The sequence below is a fragment of the Copadichromis virginalis genome, linkage group LG6 (genome assembly GCF_057382275.1).
Source record: "Copadichromis virginalis isolate Kocher_CV1m ecotype Utaka linkage group LG6, C_Virginalis_male_GT1.1, whole genome shotgun sequence".
NCBI classification, from domain to species: domain Eukaryota; kingdom Metazoa; phylum Chordata; class Actinopteri; order Cichliformes; family Cichlidae; genus Copadichromis; species Copadichromis virginalis.
The window spans coordinates 25,019,485-25,033,314 of NC_140623.1; the positions used below are offsets into that span (position 1 = coordinate 25,019,485).

Sequence of the window (13,830 nt, forward strand, 5' to 3'; positions counted from 1 at the left end):
CCAGTCACAGGACATCCTAACAGGACATAAGAAATTGTGGAGTCTCAAATGGAATGGAACTGCTGCACAATACAATTTTACTTTTTGGTTTGCTATTGTAATTTTAAATATATATGCATCGTTACTTGAAATGTATCACATACTGAAATACTTACTGGATGGGGGTTATTTACAACTAGTAGCATTTTGTTACAGTGAGCTATTGTAAAATTACTAACAAGTTCTGTTTGGATTGCCGAAGATGTGCAGTCTTTTGGAGGTGTACCTTCATTGGGTACACCTTCCCTTCCCTAAGTACACTAAAGCCAACTCTGTTTTACAAGTAAAAACCTTGGCATTACCCGAGTTCTTGAATTTCACATTAAACAGACAAAAATCTATAATTATTGATCATCATGTTAGCTGATCCAGAAACAGTGTCCTCAGTAATAAGTTATAATGCTATCATTGCTTGTCTGCAAATGCACGTGTATATGAGGAAGTGTGTGTGTGTGTGTGTGTGTGTGTGGTGGCGGTTATCCATTTGAGATTCAGGTTACACTGATGGGCGATCTGAAAGAAGGATGACGTGAGCTCTCGTTTCTGTTGGTCCAGTGGACCTGGTACATGGGGAGGGGTTAATGGTCTGCTTTCCTTTTTATAGATCCAAAGGCTTTTATTTGGCCCATTAGCATTCTTTGATAGACAGAGAGCACACACGCATGTTTCAAACTGTAAATGTGTGTGTATTCGCAGAATTGTACAACTCCTTTGTCAAATGAACACACACTCATTTTTATATGAAAAGGGGGGTTATAAACAACCAAATTCACACTTTACATCTATGTTTCAATTTGTTCCTGTTTATTTTTCGACTTTTGTGCTTAATTTTCAAGCTGATTTTTTTATTTAATAATGAATTTGACAGTTTTAAAAGGCAACAGGGCTTTAAAAAGATAGTTGCCTTCCATGGACTTCGATCTGTCCATCCATCCAATCTCTTCTGCTTATCCTTATCGTGGGGGGGCTCATGTTATGAAACACAAGCAAACATTAGGAGCAAGAGCAAAGGAATAAGCCATTATGTTTTTGATCACTTTCTTTAAATTGTGAGATAGGCCATTATCCTTGATGGAAGACGTGGCCTTCAAGTTGATAACGATTATTCTACCTGCTAATGGAGCTACAGTGCTGACTAGTAGAGTTCTCCCAGAGAAGAGTGTCTAACAGCATATAATGCATCTGAGATTTAATGGAGATATGATCTTTCTGTTTGAAAAAACTCATATAGACTTCTTAACGCGTTTAAATATTTCATAACCACAATTTTTATCTCCTCCCTGAAATTTGTAACAGCGATCGGGGATGGCTACCAGATTCTTTTTTTTGCCAACCCCTTTGAACCTTTGTTAGCTTTGAATAACTTGACCATTTTCAGGCCCGGGACTAATATAAAGACTCATGATGTCAATAACCACTATATTGTATTTTCCAATATATTTAATTTAGTAAAATATCCTTCATTATCAGATGACATCATTCCATAAGAAAGATTGGAGAAAAAACTAAATTTAAGTTAAGGCTTTACCATGCTTTAAAAGATTATGTATAGCAGAGTTTCACTTCTTAACTGTCCAAAGACCAAAAATAGCCAATTTACAGCATCGACTGAGGCCGATGACCAGTCAGTCAGCCTCACTTATTTCAAATTACAAGCCGGTCTGTTTCATGCATGTACAACACACACACAGTGATGTAGGCAAATCGTTGCATGCAAACCACATGATACTATGTGGTTAGCTTTAAGGCTTCTTATTGTGAGTGAAGACACGATGTTTGCCAAAATCACAGGGGGACCACCACAAATGTTTAGAACAAAAAAAATCTAAAGAGACATTTAAACCACCTCCACCTAGCGAAACATGGAAACGTGGATTTTAAAGAAACTAACAAAGGCAAAGTGGCTAAAGCTATAGAGTTCAGAGCCAGTCACAAACAAGCAACCTTGGCATGAGCAAAGTCACTAATAGTTATTTTGTTTCATAAATCTGTTGCATCTGTGGGTGCACAGCAACTACACTTGAGTTCTAAATACTTCTTTCAATAGCAGAGCACTTTATTTTTACTTGTGAGAGAGGATCCTGTAAAACATACAGTTTGGGGGGAAAATTTTTGAGGGCAGTTTTTTTAAAAAATGATCAAAATATGATTTTGCATTGAAGAGAAGTTGATTTTTTTTTTTTTTTGCTTTGATATGCTGACTTTCCACTTAAAAGGTTGATATTTCTATTTTTTATGTCTAATAGCTAAATTGTTAGCCTGTTTATGTTTGTGTAACAGAATTAATAAAATACATGGCTGAAGCAGTAATGGACTGCCTCAGAGACAGTTCCTAAATGCCATGTCTTTTTGAAAGCCTCTTTTAGTGCTTAAGAAAGGTCAGCACCATAAAATACACAGCACACATGCTTGCTCTCCATCACCGTCCCTGTTTTTTCCAAAACCAAATCATACAGAGTCAAATTTAATAGCAAGCAAACAAAGCAGGCAGTTAAGACTCCAGATCATGCCACACCCAAACACACACTAAGAAATAAAACTCGGATGCTTGGTGGGAGGGGCTGAAATGAGATGAGATTGAATAGAAGGGCACATTGTAGACATGACATAACCTTGATACATTATTATATAAAGAGAAAGTCAAATGAAGAAAGAGGAAGTCAAAAGGACCACACCCTGTTGCAAATGAAGCACAAAATGGAAAAATCTCATTAGTCACTCAGCTCATTTACACGTAACATGACTTGCTCCATTTGTTTGTTAGTGTTGTGCAACCGCACTAAAGCCCCCAATACACACACCCTCACAGACAGGCAGCAACACTAAAGGCAAACAGCAGTGCTACATTAACTGATTGCTTAAGCTTTTATTTTTTGTTACACAATGCCACAACCTTCAACTTCTTTCTTTTCCCAAATAAGTTATGAACACTTTAAGAAAAGCTAGATGGCCAGTAATGCAGTGTAAGCAACTGCTCACGTCAATAAATTCATTATTCACTTCCCGTAACTGATGCCAGGTTTTATGAAGTGTTATATGTAAAAGCCATCAGTACAATGCAATGCCTCCAGCTACAACCAACATTCACTGCCTCCCTGTGATAGATGAGGGTTGGTAAGATAGCCGCTACAGTACCTTGCAAATGGCCAGTACCTGAATTTATAGCTTTCCCCTTTTCCCCTCTTTGAAGTTCTACCCAAGTCCCTTGGGAACACATGATGTCATCTTGCTTTTCATTTTAATTAAAAAGAGGCCTTGAGGCAAATGGAAAATAAATACTTGAAAGAGACTCCCATCCTATTATAGGATGTTATCAATGTTAAGTAGTACAATATACCAGTTATCACAACAAAAGTCTGTAGTTTTGTATACTAAATACTGAAGTATAAGTTCAAGCCATAGAGTCCCTAGCTATGTGTGGCTCCACAGCCTAGTGGTTCACACATTTACCTAACAAATGACATCACCTAACAAGATACCTGGTTTCAGCACCGTATTGCACAAAGTAACAATGCAACATCATATCAGCTGGGATAATGTTGGGGATAACCTGTGTAATTTTTTTACGTGATATAAAAGTATAAATGGTCTGGTTCTTATATACCGCTTTTCTACTCAGTCTGAGCATTCCAAGTGCTTTACAACTTGCCTCATTCACCCATAGAAAACACTTACGACTAGAGCTGGGCGATATGAGATTTTTTCATATCACGATATGTTTTTTTCATTTCAGGCGATAACGATATCTATCACGATATAAGCCAAATAACTATATTTGTAAGATTTAAATGTGCCATTGCTCACAAGTAAAATGTGAAATAATCAGCAGCTTGTTTTTATTTAAATATTTATTTCCCATAATAAGTTCAACAGGGTAGATGTACTTAAGGAACATGAGACTTTTTCAGATAAATAAAGGCAAATATTGCAAACTACACAAAAGGCAGCCGCTAAAGCGTTTAAGTTTCAAAATAGAACAAACGAAACAGACTAAATTGTCAATTCCACTTAGAAACAAAATATTAATTCTAAAAATAAATCTTAGTTTGTTTTACAGAAGAACAGACAAAACTGACTAACTTTTATCAATATCAAATAAACTGAGAACTAAAAGGAAATTCTCAATCTCTCCTTGTTGTATAGCTTAGGTTTTCAAACAGTTTTAACAGTTACTTTAGTCTGACAAAAGCTGAATGACGAATTAGCGCTTCCAGTCAGAGACTGAGGCTACGTCCACGCGTACACGGGTATTTTTGAAAACGGAGATTTTCCTTTTTCGTTTTAAAAAATAATCCCGTCCACACATAAAGGCAGAAATGAAGGAAAACGCTGCTATGAACATGCCAAAGCAGCAGGTGGCGCTAGATTCCTAACCGTGCAGAAATGTTGGCCAATCAGAAGTCTAGAAGCCTCGGTGGGTAAAAGTAAACAAAGCTGCGGCATAGAAGCAGAACCGAGTCGTATGTGTGGAGGGACAGTAACTGTGTGTATATGTAAGCATTTAAACACTGCAGAGAGTAGAATTAACAGTATTGTAGAAATTCTTTTCACCGAAACAATAACGTGGCGCACAGTGTGACGCATGCACCAGTTTATTGTATTTCCAGACTTGCTTTCGGCACAATTTACAGTGCATGCTACTCTGTTTTTTGTCAGACTTGAAATAGCCGAAATACCTTCACACTACGGAACTTCTATGGCTCTTCCGTTCGACAATCTCTCCGGCGTTGGAACCATCATCTGTTTTCTCTTCGGTCACGCTCGGTTGATTTTTCTAGTCGGCACACTCATTTCCTCCATTACCCGCTGGCTGCTTCCCAAACAAACACACGTGCGGCTTGGCACTTGTGCTGTACGTAACAAGTCACGCAACGTGACGCTGCGGCTGTGATTGGTTCGGCTCTGCGCTACTTAGTTTGGATTGGCTGTTCTTTTTTTTCTTTTTTTTTAAGAGGACAAGAGCGGCGAAGTCTATCGCGATAGCTTAATTTCTCTATCGAGTAAAAGTTATATCGCGGTACATATCGTTATCGTTCTATCGCCCAGCTCTACTTACGACGTAAGTGCTTTCTATCTAACATTCACACACATTTATTCTCCAATGAGAGCACCTCGGGGTTAGTATCCTGCTCAAGGATATTTGGCATGCAACCTGAAGCAGCCAGGAATTAAACCATCAACCCACTCCTGCGTTACAACCACAAGTGTCACAGCATGACATGTCATTGCTATAGTAACGCCTAGTACAAGCGTTACTTTAGATTCCCTAGTACACACAACAAAACAAGCCCGGACATCTCTGACAGTAAGAGTATGTGTCAGCTACTGGAACAACCACCAACAAACTCTGGAAAAATATGCAAAACATTTGTTCCTAAAGGTGGAACTAAAGGTTCCACCTTTTGCTAAAGGTGCTAAACATGGAAATGACAAACATGTTTTGCCACTTAAGGCAGAATCACAGTCAAGAACAATGAGGAGATACTAGCAGCTGGTGATGTGCAACCCAAATATAATCAAATGGCCTCACCGGGAGTTGATGGAGTACTGACTAGTTGCACACCATATGAAAGGACGCACAAACAGTGAAGGAAAATTCCTGATGCAGTTATAGAATAAAAAAAGCACGGCTGGCTAAAAACCTTCCAACGAGAAAATATTTTTCTTTTTTATTATGTGACAATATTGTGCAGCTCCTGATAAATTACAAGGTTGGGTTAGTTTAGTTATTTTTGAAATCAAAGTGTTTAGCTGTTATTTTACCTGCTATTTAAAATTTCTCAGGTAACATTACATAGGCTTACATTTGAACTTACATTTAACATCTGCTGTGTCACTGGATATTATGCTGTATGATCTCTAATGCAGTATAATGCTTCTGCAGCTGGCACCTTGTTTCAGTAGGTTCACACTTCAAATTACGTGGTGTGTCATCAATGACAGCAGCTCACTGAAAAAGAAGGATGAAAAATGACCTTCAATAATTTAAATGCGGCTGCCTGCAATCATCAATAACACATCTTTCTGTATCTTTCTTTCTGTATGTCTTGATATGAGTCAAAACTGACTCAAAATTGGACACAATAAACATCCAAGCATCCACTTATTTTCTTAACTGCTTATCCAATTCACGGTCTCAGGGGTGGGTTGGGGGGGGTTGAAGCCTATCCTAGCTGTTACAGGTCAAGGGGAAGGGCACACCCTTTACAGATTGCCTATCAATTGCAGGGCTTACACATAGAGAAAGACATGCATTCATGCTCACATTCACCCCTACAGCTAATATAGAATTGGAAAATTATCTGTATTGTAAATTTTCTGCACCTTTTCTTTAAAGTTCACTGATTTCTTGATATGCTAGAATAACAAAATGATGACAGAGTGCTGTGTCAGATGACAAAGGGTATTGAGGCAGAAACTGATTTCACCTCCAATCTGAATGTGTTATGAATAATGAAGCGTGTGACCTAAAATCCGCTGCAGCGCACAGTCATGCAGGAATGCTGAGTGATGCCGTGATGCCATCACACAGAGAAAAAGAACAATGCAGACAATTAGTAAGACAGACATAAAAAACAAAACTGTGAGATGGCGACAAAGAAAACAAAACAAATGGGGGAAGAATTCACTTTATTGTATCGCCACTTTTTTCAGCCGCTTTTTAGATCTATAACCATACCAGTTCAGAAAGGAAAATGTTAGACCTAAGTGACACATAATAAAAGCACAAATGTCAGACTTAACTCTAATGTAACTGCTGCATGAGTTAGAAGGTGGGTCACAGGTTGTGTCATCTTCCTCGGTTTGTGAAAAAAAAGCAACATGCTGCTGTGCGTATGTACACGTACATGATTGTGCGTGTGAACATTCAGTTCGATCAGCAAACTATTCTCAGCAACACAGTCAAAAGCTTTGATGCGTTTCCTATGAGAAAACCTTTGCTTACCCAACTTAAATTTGATGCAAGAGAAGTGGAGAGAAGGAGCATTAGGAAGGAGCTGACGGCTGGGGAGAGTGCACATTTACATAGATATGTCTGAGCTTCTGAGAAGTCCATTGATCACTAACCACACCCTGCTCTTGCCCCCGCCTTCTATTTCTCTCTAACGGGAATCAGCCTTATAAGGTCATTATAAATAATTAACTTCTAAATGCTTCTCACTGCCTTGGTCCAAAAACACCTGTCCTCTATGAAGCAGAGGACACATTTCAAGGGATACAATATTTACATAGTGTTGTTAGCTTTTCTTATACTCGGGCTGATATTCTCTCAAGTTTTCTCCTTATAATTTCATCTGTTTCAGTCTGCAACATTTTGTAAAAATGATGGTGAGGTATTACACATCAAGTGATGCTATCTCTCTCCTTGAAACATCTATAAGGAAAAAACATGCCAGGAAAAGATGGTGTCAGACGTAAATAGGGCACCCAAGCTAGCTGTGAGGTTGAGTCAGGGTGTTGTTTGTACCCCAGTATAGACATGCTCATGTGCTCTTTGGATTTTGGATCTTGGACAGGAATACCAATGGATTTCTCTACACAGTATCACCATTACCTAGTACTGAAACACAACACTCATGTGTATTGCTTGTACATTGCATCAGAGCTCACCAGCAATGTGGCTCATCTGTATTTGGAGAACATTTTTCTAATTACTTGCTCTTTGACAATAATTGACTAAAGCTAGGTGTCAGTATTTAAAAATAATTGGTACTAGTAAAATGTTTCAATTAACAATTAACCAGTTGGCAAAAATAAATTATTCAGAATATAAGTAGTGAAAATTACAATAAGCATTCTGTATTCTATTGTTGTGTTGTGTTGGTCCAAAAGCTCCAAACTACAAAAACATAAATCATTTTCCTTGTATTATATCAACAAATTACAAGAAAAAAGCAGCTTTACATTTTTTGTTAAAAAACAAAACACTTTACTAATTCTCAAAATCTCAAAATTAACATTTGACAGACTGAGTGACGAACTGGTTAATCCGAAAGATGATGCAGTAATGTGCCATTTTGCTGATGGTATAGTATATGAATAGTGAGAAAGTGTAATTGACAGCTGTATCCTGCTGAATCATATCTATACAGAAATAATCTGGAAGCATTAAGCCCACATTATAAATTGTTAATGGCATTTGACAACCATAGGGTACTGGAGTTGTTGACCTGCAGTCATTTACAGGTTTTTGCATGAATTTATAATCAGGAATGTGCTGTTAAGCCTCTGGTAAATACTAATATACAGTTTAATGCTTTACCTACATGTGCGTTTAGCAATTTGAATGAATATAGAGTATTTGACCCCAAACGTTTCCAGTGGTTATATGTGGGTGTACATTGATGTAGCTGTTCTGAAGTAATGTAATGAAGATCTTGGCTCCATTAGGACTCCCTTCCTGCAGAGTCCCATCATGAGACTCCCAGTGGGAAAAGACAGACAGATAGACAGGCAGGCAAAAACAGAAAGGCATAAAAGCAACAGACAGAGAGGCGGAAAAGAGAAAGCTGAAAATGTCAAAGGCTGCAGTGTAATCTGACCTCCTTGCACATCAGGACATGAGTGTAGGAACTAGTGGAGAGGAGTGCAGGGCAAAAACAGTGTGTGTGTGTGTGTGTGGGGGGGGGGTATTTTGCTGGGAAATGAGAGATGGGTAGGGAAGGCAGCCAAAAACACAAGGAGAAAACGAACCTAAAGAGTCAAACCCCTTTAAAGAGGAAAGAACGAGAAAGCAAGGCTCTCGAGGAGAAAAGACAACTGGCAACCAGAAAAGAAAGTGGAGAGGGAACGCAGCGCAAGAAAAGGTGTCAAAAGAAAGGAGCATGCAGCGACAGGGCTTGACACTTGAAATAGGACCTTCATATCAAGTCCTGAATAAAAAACAGGTCAAGCTGCCTAAACCCATCATCGTTGGATATAAAATGAAGGCATTACGCTTTTCTGGGTTTTATATCTGTATCTACATGGGGAGCAGCATTTTTCCACCAAAGCAAAAAGGTTCAAATAGCTCCTTGACTTGTCTTAGACTGCAATGAACATAAAATCTAGTAGAATCAATCTCTGTTCCTAAGAATCTACTATTCGAGCCCAGGAAAGTAGTTTACATATTTTGACGCACTCCACATATCTTTCAGATAGAGGAGGGAGTACACTGCAGAAAGCAATCATTTAACAACAGCTCAGAGTAGCGTGCAAATGAACAGTGACATTGGTCCATTGCAGTGAGCGCAGAGACATGGACACAAAGCCATTTGGCTGGGAAAAAGCGATTTCTCTCCAGGACAATCACGAGAGAGACAGGAGTATTTTTAGACCTGAAAATAAGATCTTCACATCCCAGTCTCCCTTAGTCATGTTCTCCTTTTGTGTCAGAGCTGTTTTAGTGAACTCCAGCTCAACGATAAGATTTCGATTATTCATAAGATTAAACATTAAAGTGCTGTAATATATTACATTTATTCATGTCAACTTGCTTTTTTTAAAGTTTTGCGCATATTGTCTATCTGTGGTTTGGAAAGTACACTGGAGATGAAACAAAGTTTGGTTGCAGGATTAAAATCTTTGAAAGTTCAGTTTAGAAAAACACAAGAATCGTTCCTGCAGTCAATCCTGTTTCTTCTGACACCTTAAAGTCCTCCATAAACCAAGGTATCGTTATTAGAAAGACATTTTCTGATGTATTTAACAGATAAAATCAAGAGTATCCACTCAGCTAGATGCTTTTTCACACTTGCAAGACAACAAGACAAGACAAGTGTACTCTTTGTGCCAAAAGCCTATTAATTGGACAGTATCCCTTTGATGTGCCATAGTCTTTCTTGCAAGTTAAAGTGATGTATCCCAAGAGGCCAAAATGTGCTATTTTTTATACTCACGGTGAGTAAAATTATCACACGTATCACATGATTTGCCTTCACATAAGAACTCGCTCTGTACCTCTCCTTGCTGGCCCATGCGCATTTAGGATACTTAATTTTCACTGTGCTCATTAAAGCCATTTCCAGCAACAGCAGATATAAAAAGGCTTTGATAAAACCAGTGTGCCCTAACAAAATGGCAGACAAAGAAAGCAGAAGCTTGCTGGTGAAGAGAGTCCAACATAAAGCAAGAACAAGACTCAGGAGTTAGATGGGACCAAAGCAGGGGGTGAAGAAAGTGAATATCAGAGTCATTCATAACGATACACAGAAACCTGAATCAACTTCCAACACAAGTTTTCAAAGATTTGTAATATCTTTTTGTGTTTTGGGCATACTGACTATATAAAGTATTTTGATTTTGCACCACTGTTTGCTCAGCTGTGGTGCATTATGCACCCAGTGCACTCTACTGAACAATTCGTTACTCATCATTGCCTCAGGCATCTTTTCCTACATTTTTCTCTGTAAAAAAAAATAATAAAAAAGTAATATACAGTCATGTGAAAAACTGTTTTAACAGGACTCCATGCAGTCCTGTTATGATTCACTAACTTGTGGAACCACCTTAAGGAGCAAAAAGTTAAAGTAATCTTTTAGCAGTATATTGTTGTGAAAGATCTCCACTCTTCTTTGCTTTGCTGAGGCTTGCAAGCTCTTCTTTATACAGCGCTCTCTCACCACATCATTTCCATCAGATGGAGGTTTGTACTTTGGCCCATTGCAACACCTTGATTCATTTATTTTTTTGTAGATTTGATCCTCAGAGACCTGTGAAAACTTGTTTTTCAAATGATTGTACGTACACAGTGCTAATCAAATTTATTAGACCACCTAAAACTGTAAAAATTCATATTTTAGCATTAAAAATATATGAGTTAAAGGGCTTGCACATACTGGTGTATTAATGATTACATGTATGTGAAATTAGTTTTAGTCATTACCAGTTCCAATGATTTAGTGCAACTGTGGTGTAAAATGTAAAGTGGGTGATGGTCTAATAAATTTGTTAAGCACTATATATTGGAAATCAATAGGTCAGTGTCATACAGCCTCAAGCTGTAAGGTGTGGCTTATTGTACCAGTTTAGCCTCTAAACAAGCTTTGAGTGTCACAGCCTGTTTAGAGGCCTAAACGTGAATCCAGTTTGTTATCTGAAAATTAAGAAATCTATTTTCTGCTTTCATTGTGGAGCACATCAACATAAGTATGCAAATTGCATTTTTTTTAAAACTAACTATAGTAAACCTGTAGACGATGTGATTAGTTGACCACGAACAAGCAAGCACACGGATGAGCAGTGCGGCGTTTGATATTTCAGTGCCATTTAATTATAAAAAAAACAAAACCTCCGGGGTAATTCAAGTATCTGAGCTCAAAGGCCCCACCCCAAAAGAAGGGTCTAAGTGTGTGTCTGTGTGTGCAAGTGTACATGTAGCACCACAGTCCATTACTGAAATCACATTAGCCTCAGAGAGTGCACTGAGACAGGAAACAACCCTCTGCCATCTCCTGACTCACTTCCACCGAGCAGCCAAACACACATTGCATGATCAGGCCTAGATGGTAACGCTTTACATCCATTTTCTTGTTCATACTGAAAATTTATGAAAATTGACTTTTGGATATAGATAAAGGGACTCTATATATTACTAGCATGTGTACTCATAAAAGTAAATCTAGAACTTAGTGATAAATAAACAGTACTGTTAGTCTGTAAGTCTTGAGCCATCCCCTCATTTCTTAATATTTTGTTTTCAAGGAGCCATGTAATTTTTAAAGTGGTCCTGGGCAATAGTTCTGCAGGCTTCCTGGAGGTTTTTCAGTGTTTTTCTTGGATATTGGCTTCTTTTTCCATCCAGTCCAGTCCTTATACCTGACCATTTTCATACAAATGTTTAAAAGGAATTTTTTTTTTTTTAGTATTAAGCCATTTAACAAAAACACTGAACTATAAAGCACTCAAACATAAGCAAAGTGCCTTACTATAACATGTTCTATTTCTTTACCTGAATCTACAAAAAATACCAATGACCAAACAGTTTGACACACATAAAATCCACCATGCAATACCATCTGCACAGCATCTGATTGGAAATGACTTCATTTTCCAGCATGACAAGGATCCCAAACACACTGACATACAGTATTTTACTGTATGCCAGTGTGTACACCTGGGTAGAATAACATACAATGGAAGAGAATCAATCCTGGATTGACCTCCCCAGGGCCCAGACCTCAATTATTGAAATAGTGCGGATCTTGACAGAGAACAGAGCAAAAAGCAGCCAACGTCTAAAAACGAAGATTTGAATGTCCTTCATGAAGCCTGGAAAACTATTCCTGAAGACTACTTAGAAATGATCAGAAAGCTGCCTAAGAGAGTTCAGGCTTTATGGAAGAATAAAGGTGCCCATGCCAAAATTGACATTCAAGCTCACTACCTCTGTCTGTTTGCATGTTTCAATAAATTGCTGAGCTTACTGTATTTCCCATCTTTTTAGTGAAATGTAAAGAAATGAGTGGAGACTTTTGCACAGCACTCTATGTGAGGTTGTTGCAGATATCACATACAGTGTATGCGTGTCATTTCAAGAGCTTGAGAGTCTCAGACACAAGTCTATGGACCTACAAATATTTGGGAAAAAAAAAAATCACATCTGAAGTTCAAACTAATCAAGCAAATATTCAGAACTATAAACAACTTGCAGTGTGTCATGATATGGCCGATCCAGACAGTAAACTTTCAGTGGTAAATGATAACATGTAAACATTCTTCACTGAAGCCCCTCGACCAGAGCAGACCTGGTGGTGTTTATTTTGACGGCCATAACAACTGGCACAGTTGGCCTGTTATCACACAATGCTGAAGCACGTCCCTCTACGTCGCTTATCAAAACAGATGGTTGAGGAGCTTTTCTATTATTAACAGCTAATTTAAACACAGTTTATGCAGCATCATAGGAAAATCTGTCTTCTCGGCAGCGCCGATGTGATAAAGCACGGCAACGCCTATGACCGCTCTGCCTAGGCGCACAGCATCATCAGCAGCATCAGCATCAGCGCTTTGGACTGCTCGTTACACGGCTGACTGGGCCAGCTAGTGCAGAGAGCAGGCTGCGGACAGACACCCACCTGGCGTATACGGTTTTGGTGCAGCGGTGGTGGATTTCCATCCTCGAGGGACGTGCTGCTCGAAGAGGCCGTCTTTAAGTCACGGTTGGAGCCGCCGCCCCTGGAGTGACTTTCTTCGGGGCTACTTGACATTCCGTCTCGGGCTTGCTGCTTCTGCTGGAGGAGACACGGGGGTCCTTTACCCGACCCACTGTGGATTTCTGTGCACGCCTCAGCATCCACGGCGCCCGGCAGAGCCCGGGATCATTATGCGTCGTCAGAGAAAGTCTTTAATCAAGCTCGACAGAAGCTAATACAGCGATTCTTCCAGATGGTAAACCAAAACGAGCGCTCCCTCCTCTCAGGGACGCTCCCGGTGTGCTGCTATGGCCTGCGCGCGTGTTTGTGTGTATGGAAACGTGAACGCGCTTCAGATGCGCTTCCCCGAACCTCCGCAGGACCAGTGTTGCCTTCGTGGACAACCGGAAACCTCGACAGTAGACCTTGGCAGTGATGACCACCCTGAATGCGACCAGAAGTAGCCTCAGAGCACCTTTTAAAGGGGCGCACTGTGCGCAGACATTTTTTTTAACACATCGCATCACTTAAAGCATACATTGTCACCATATAGTGCTTTACTGCATAGTAAAGCACTAATTCAAAACAAAACATTTACAATTAGACAATTCCCAGTGGCACTTGAATACACCGACGCCCTGTGCAGCAGTTTGCTTCAGAGATCAAAGTTCCCAGTATG

At 39.2% G+C, this 13,830-nt stretch overlaps 1 protein-coding gene across 1 annotated transcript in view; it reads right to left on the reverse strand.

Annotated features, from left to right (window-relative positions):
* LOC146707859 (uncharacterized) overlaps positions 1-13,524 on the reverse strand; it is an 86,542-nt gene extending 73,018 nt beyond the window's left edge. Inside the window, exon 1 of the mRNA XM_085459438.1 lies at positions 13,095-13,524. Coding sequence (XP_085315564.1) covers positions 13,095-13,226 — 132 coding nt within the window. The 5' untranslated portion in view covers positions 13,227-13,524. The remainder of the gene's footprint in view (positions 1-13,094) is intronic.
* Between the last annotated feature and the right edge of the window lie 306 nt (positions 13,525-13,830).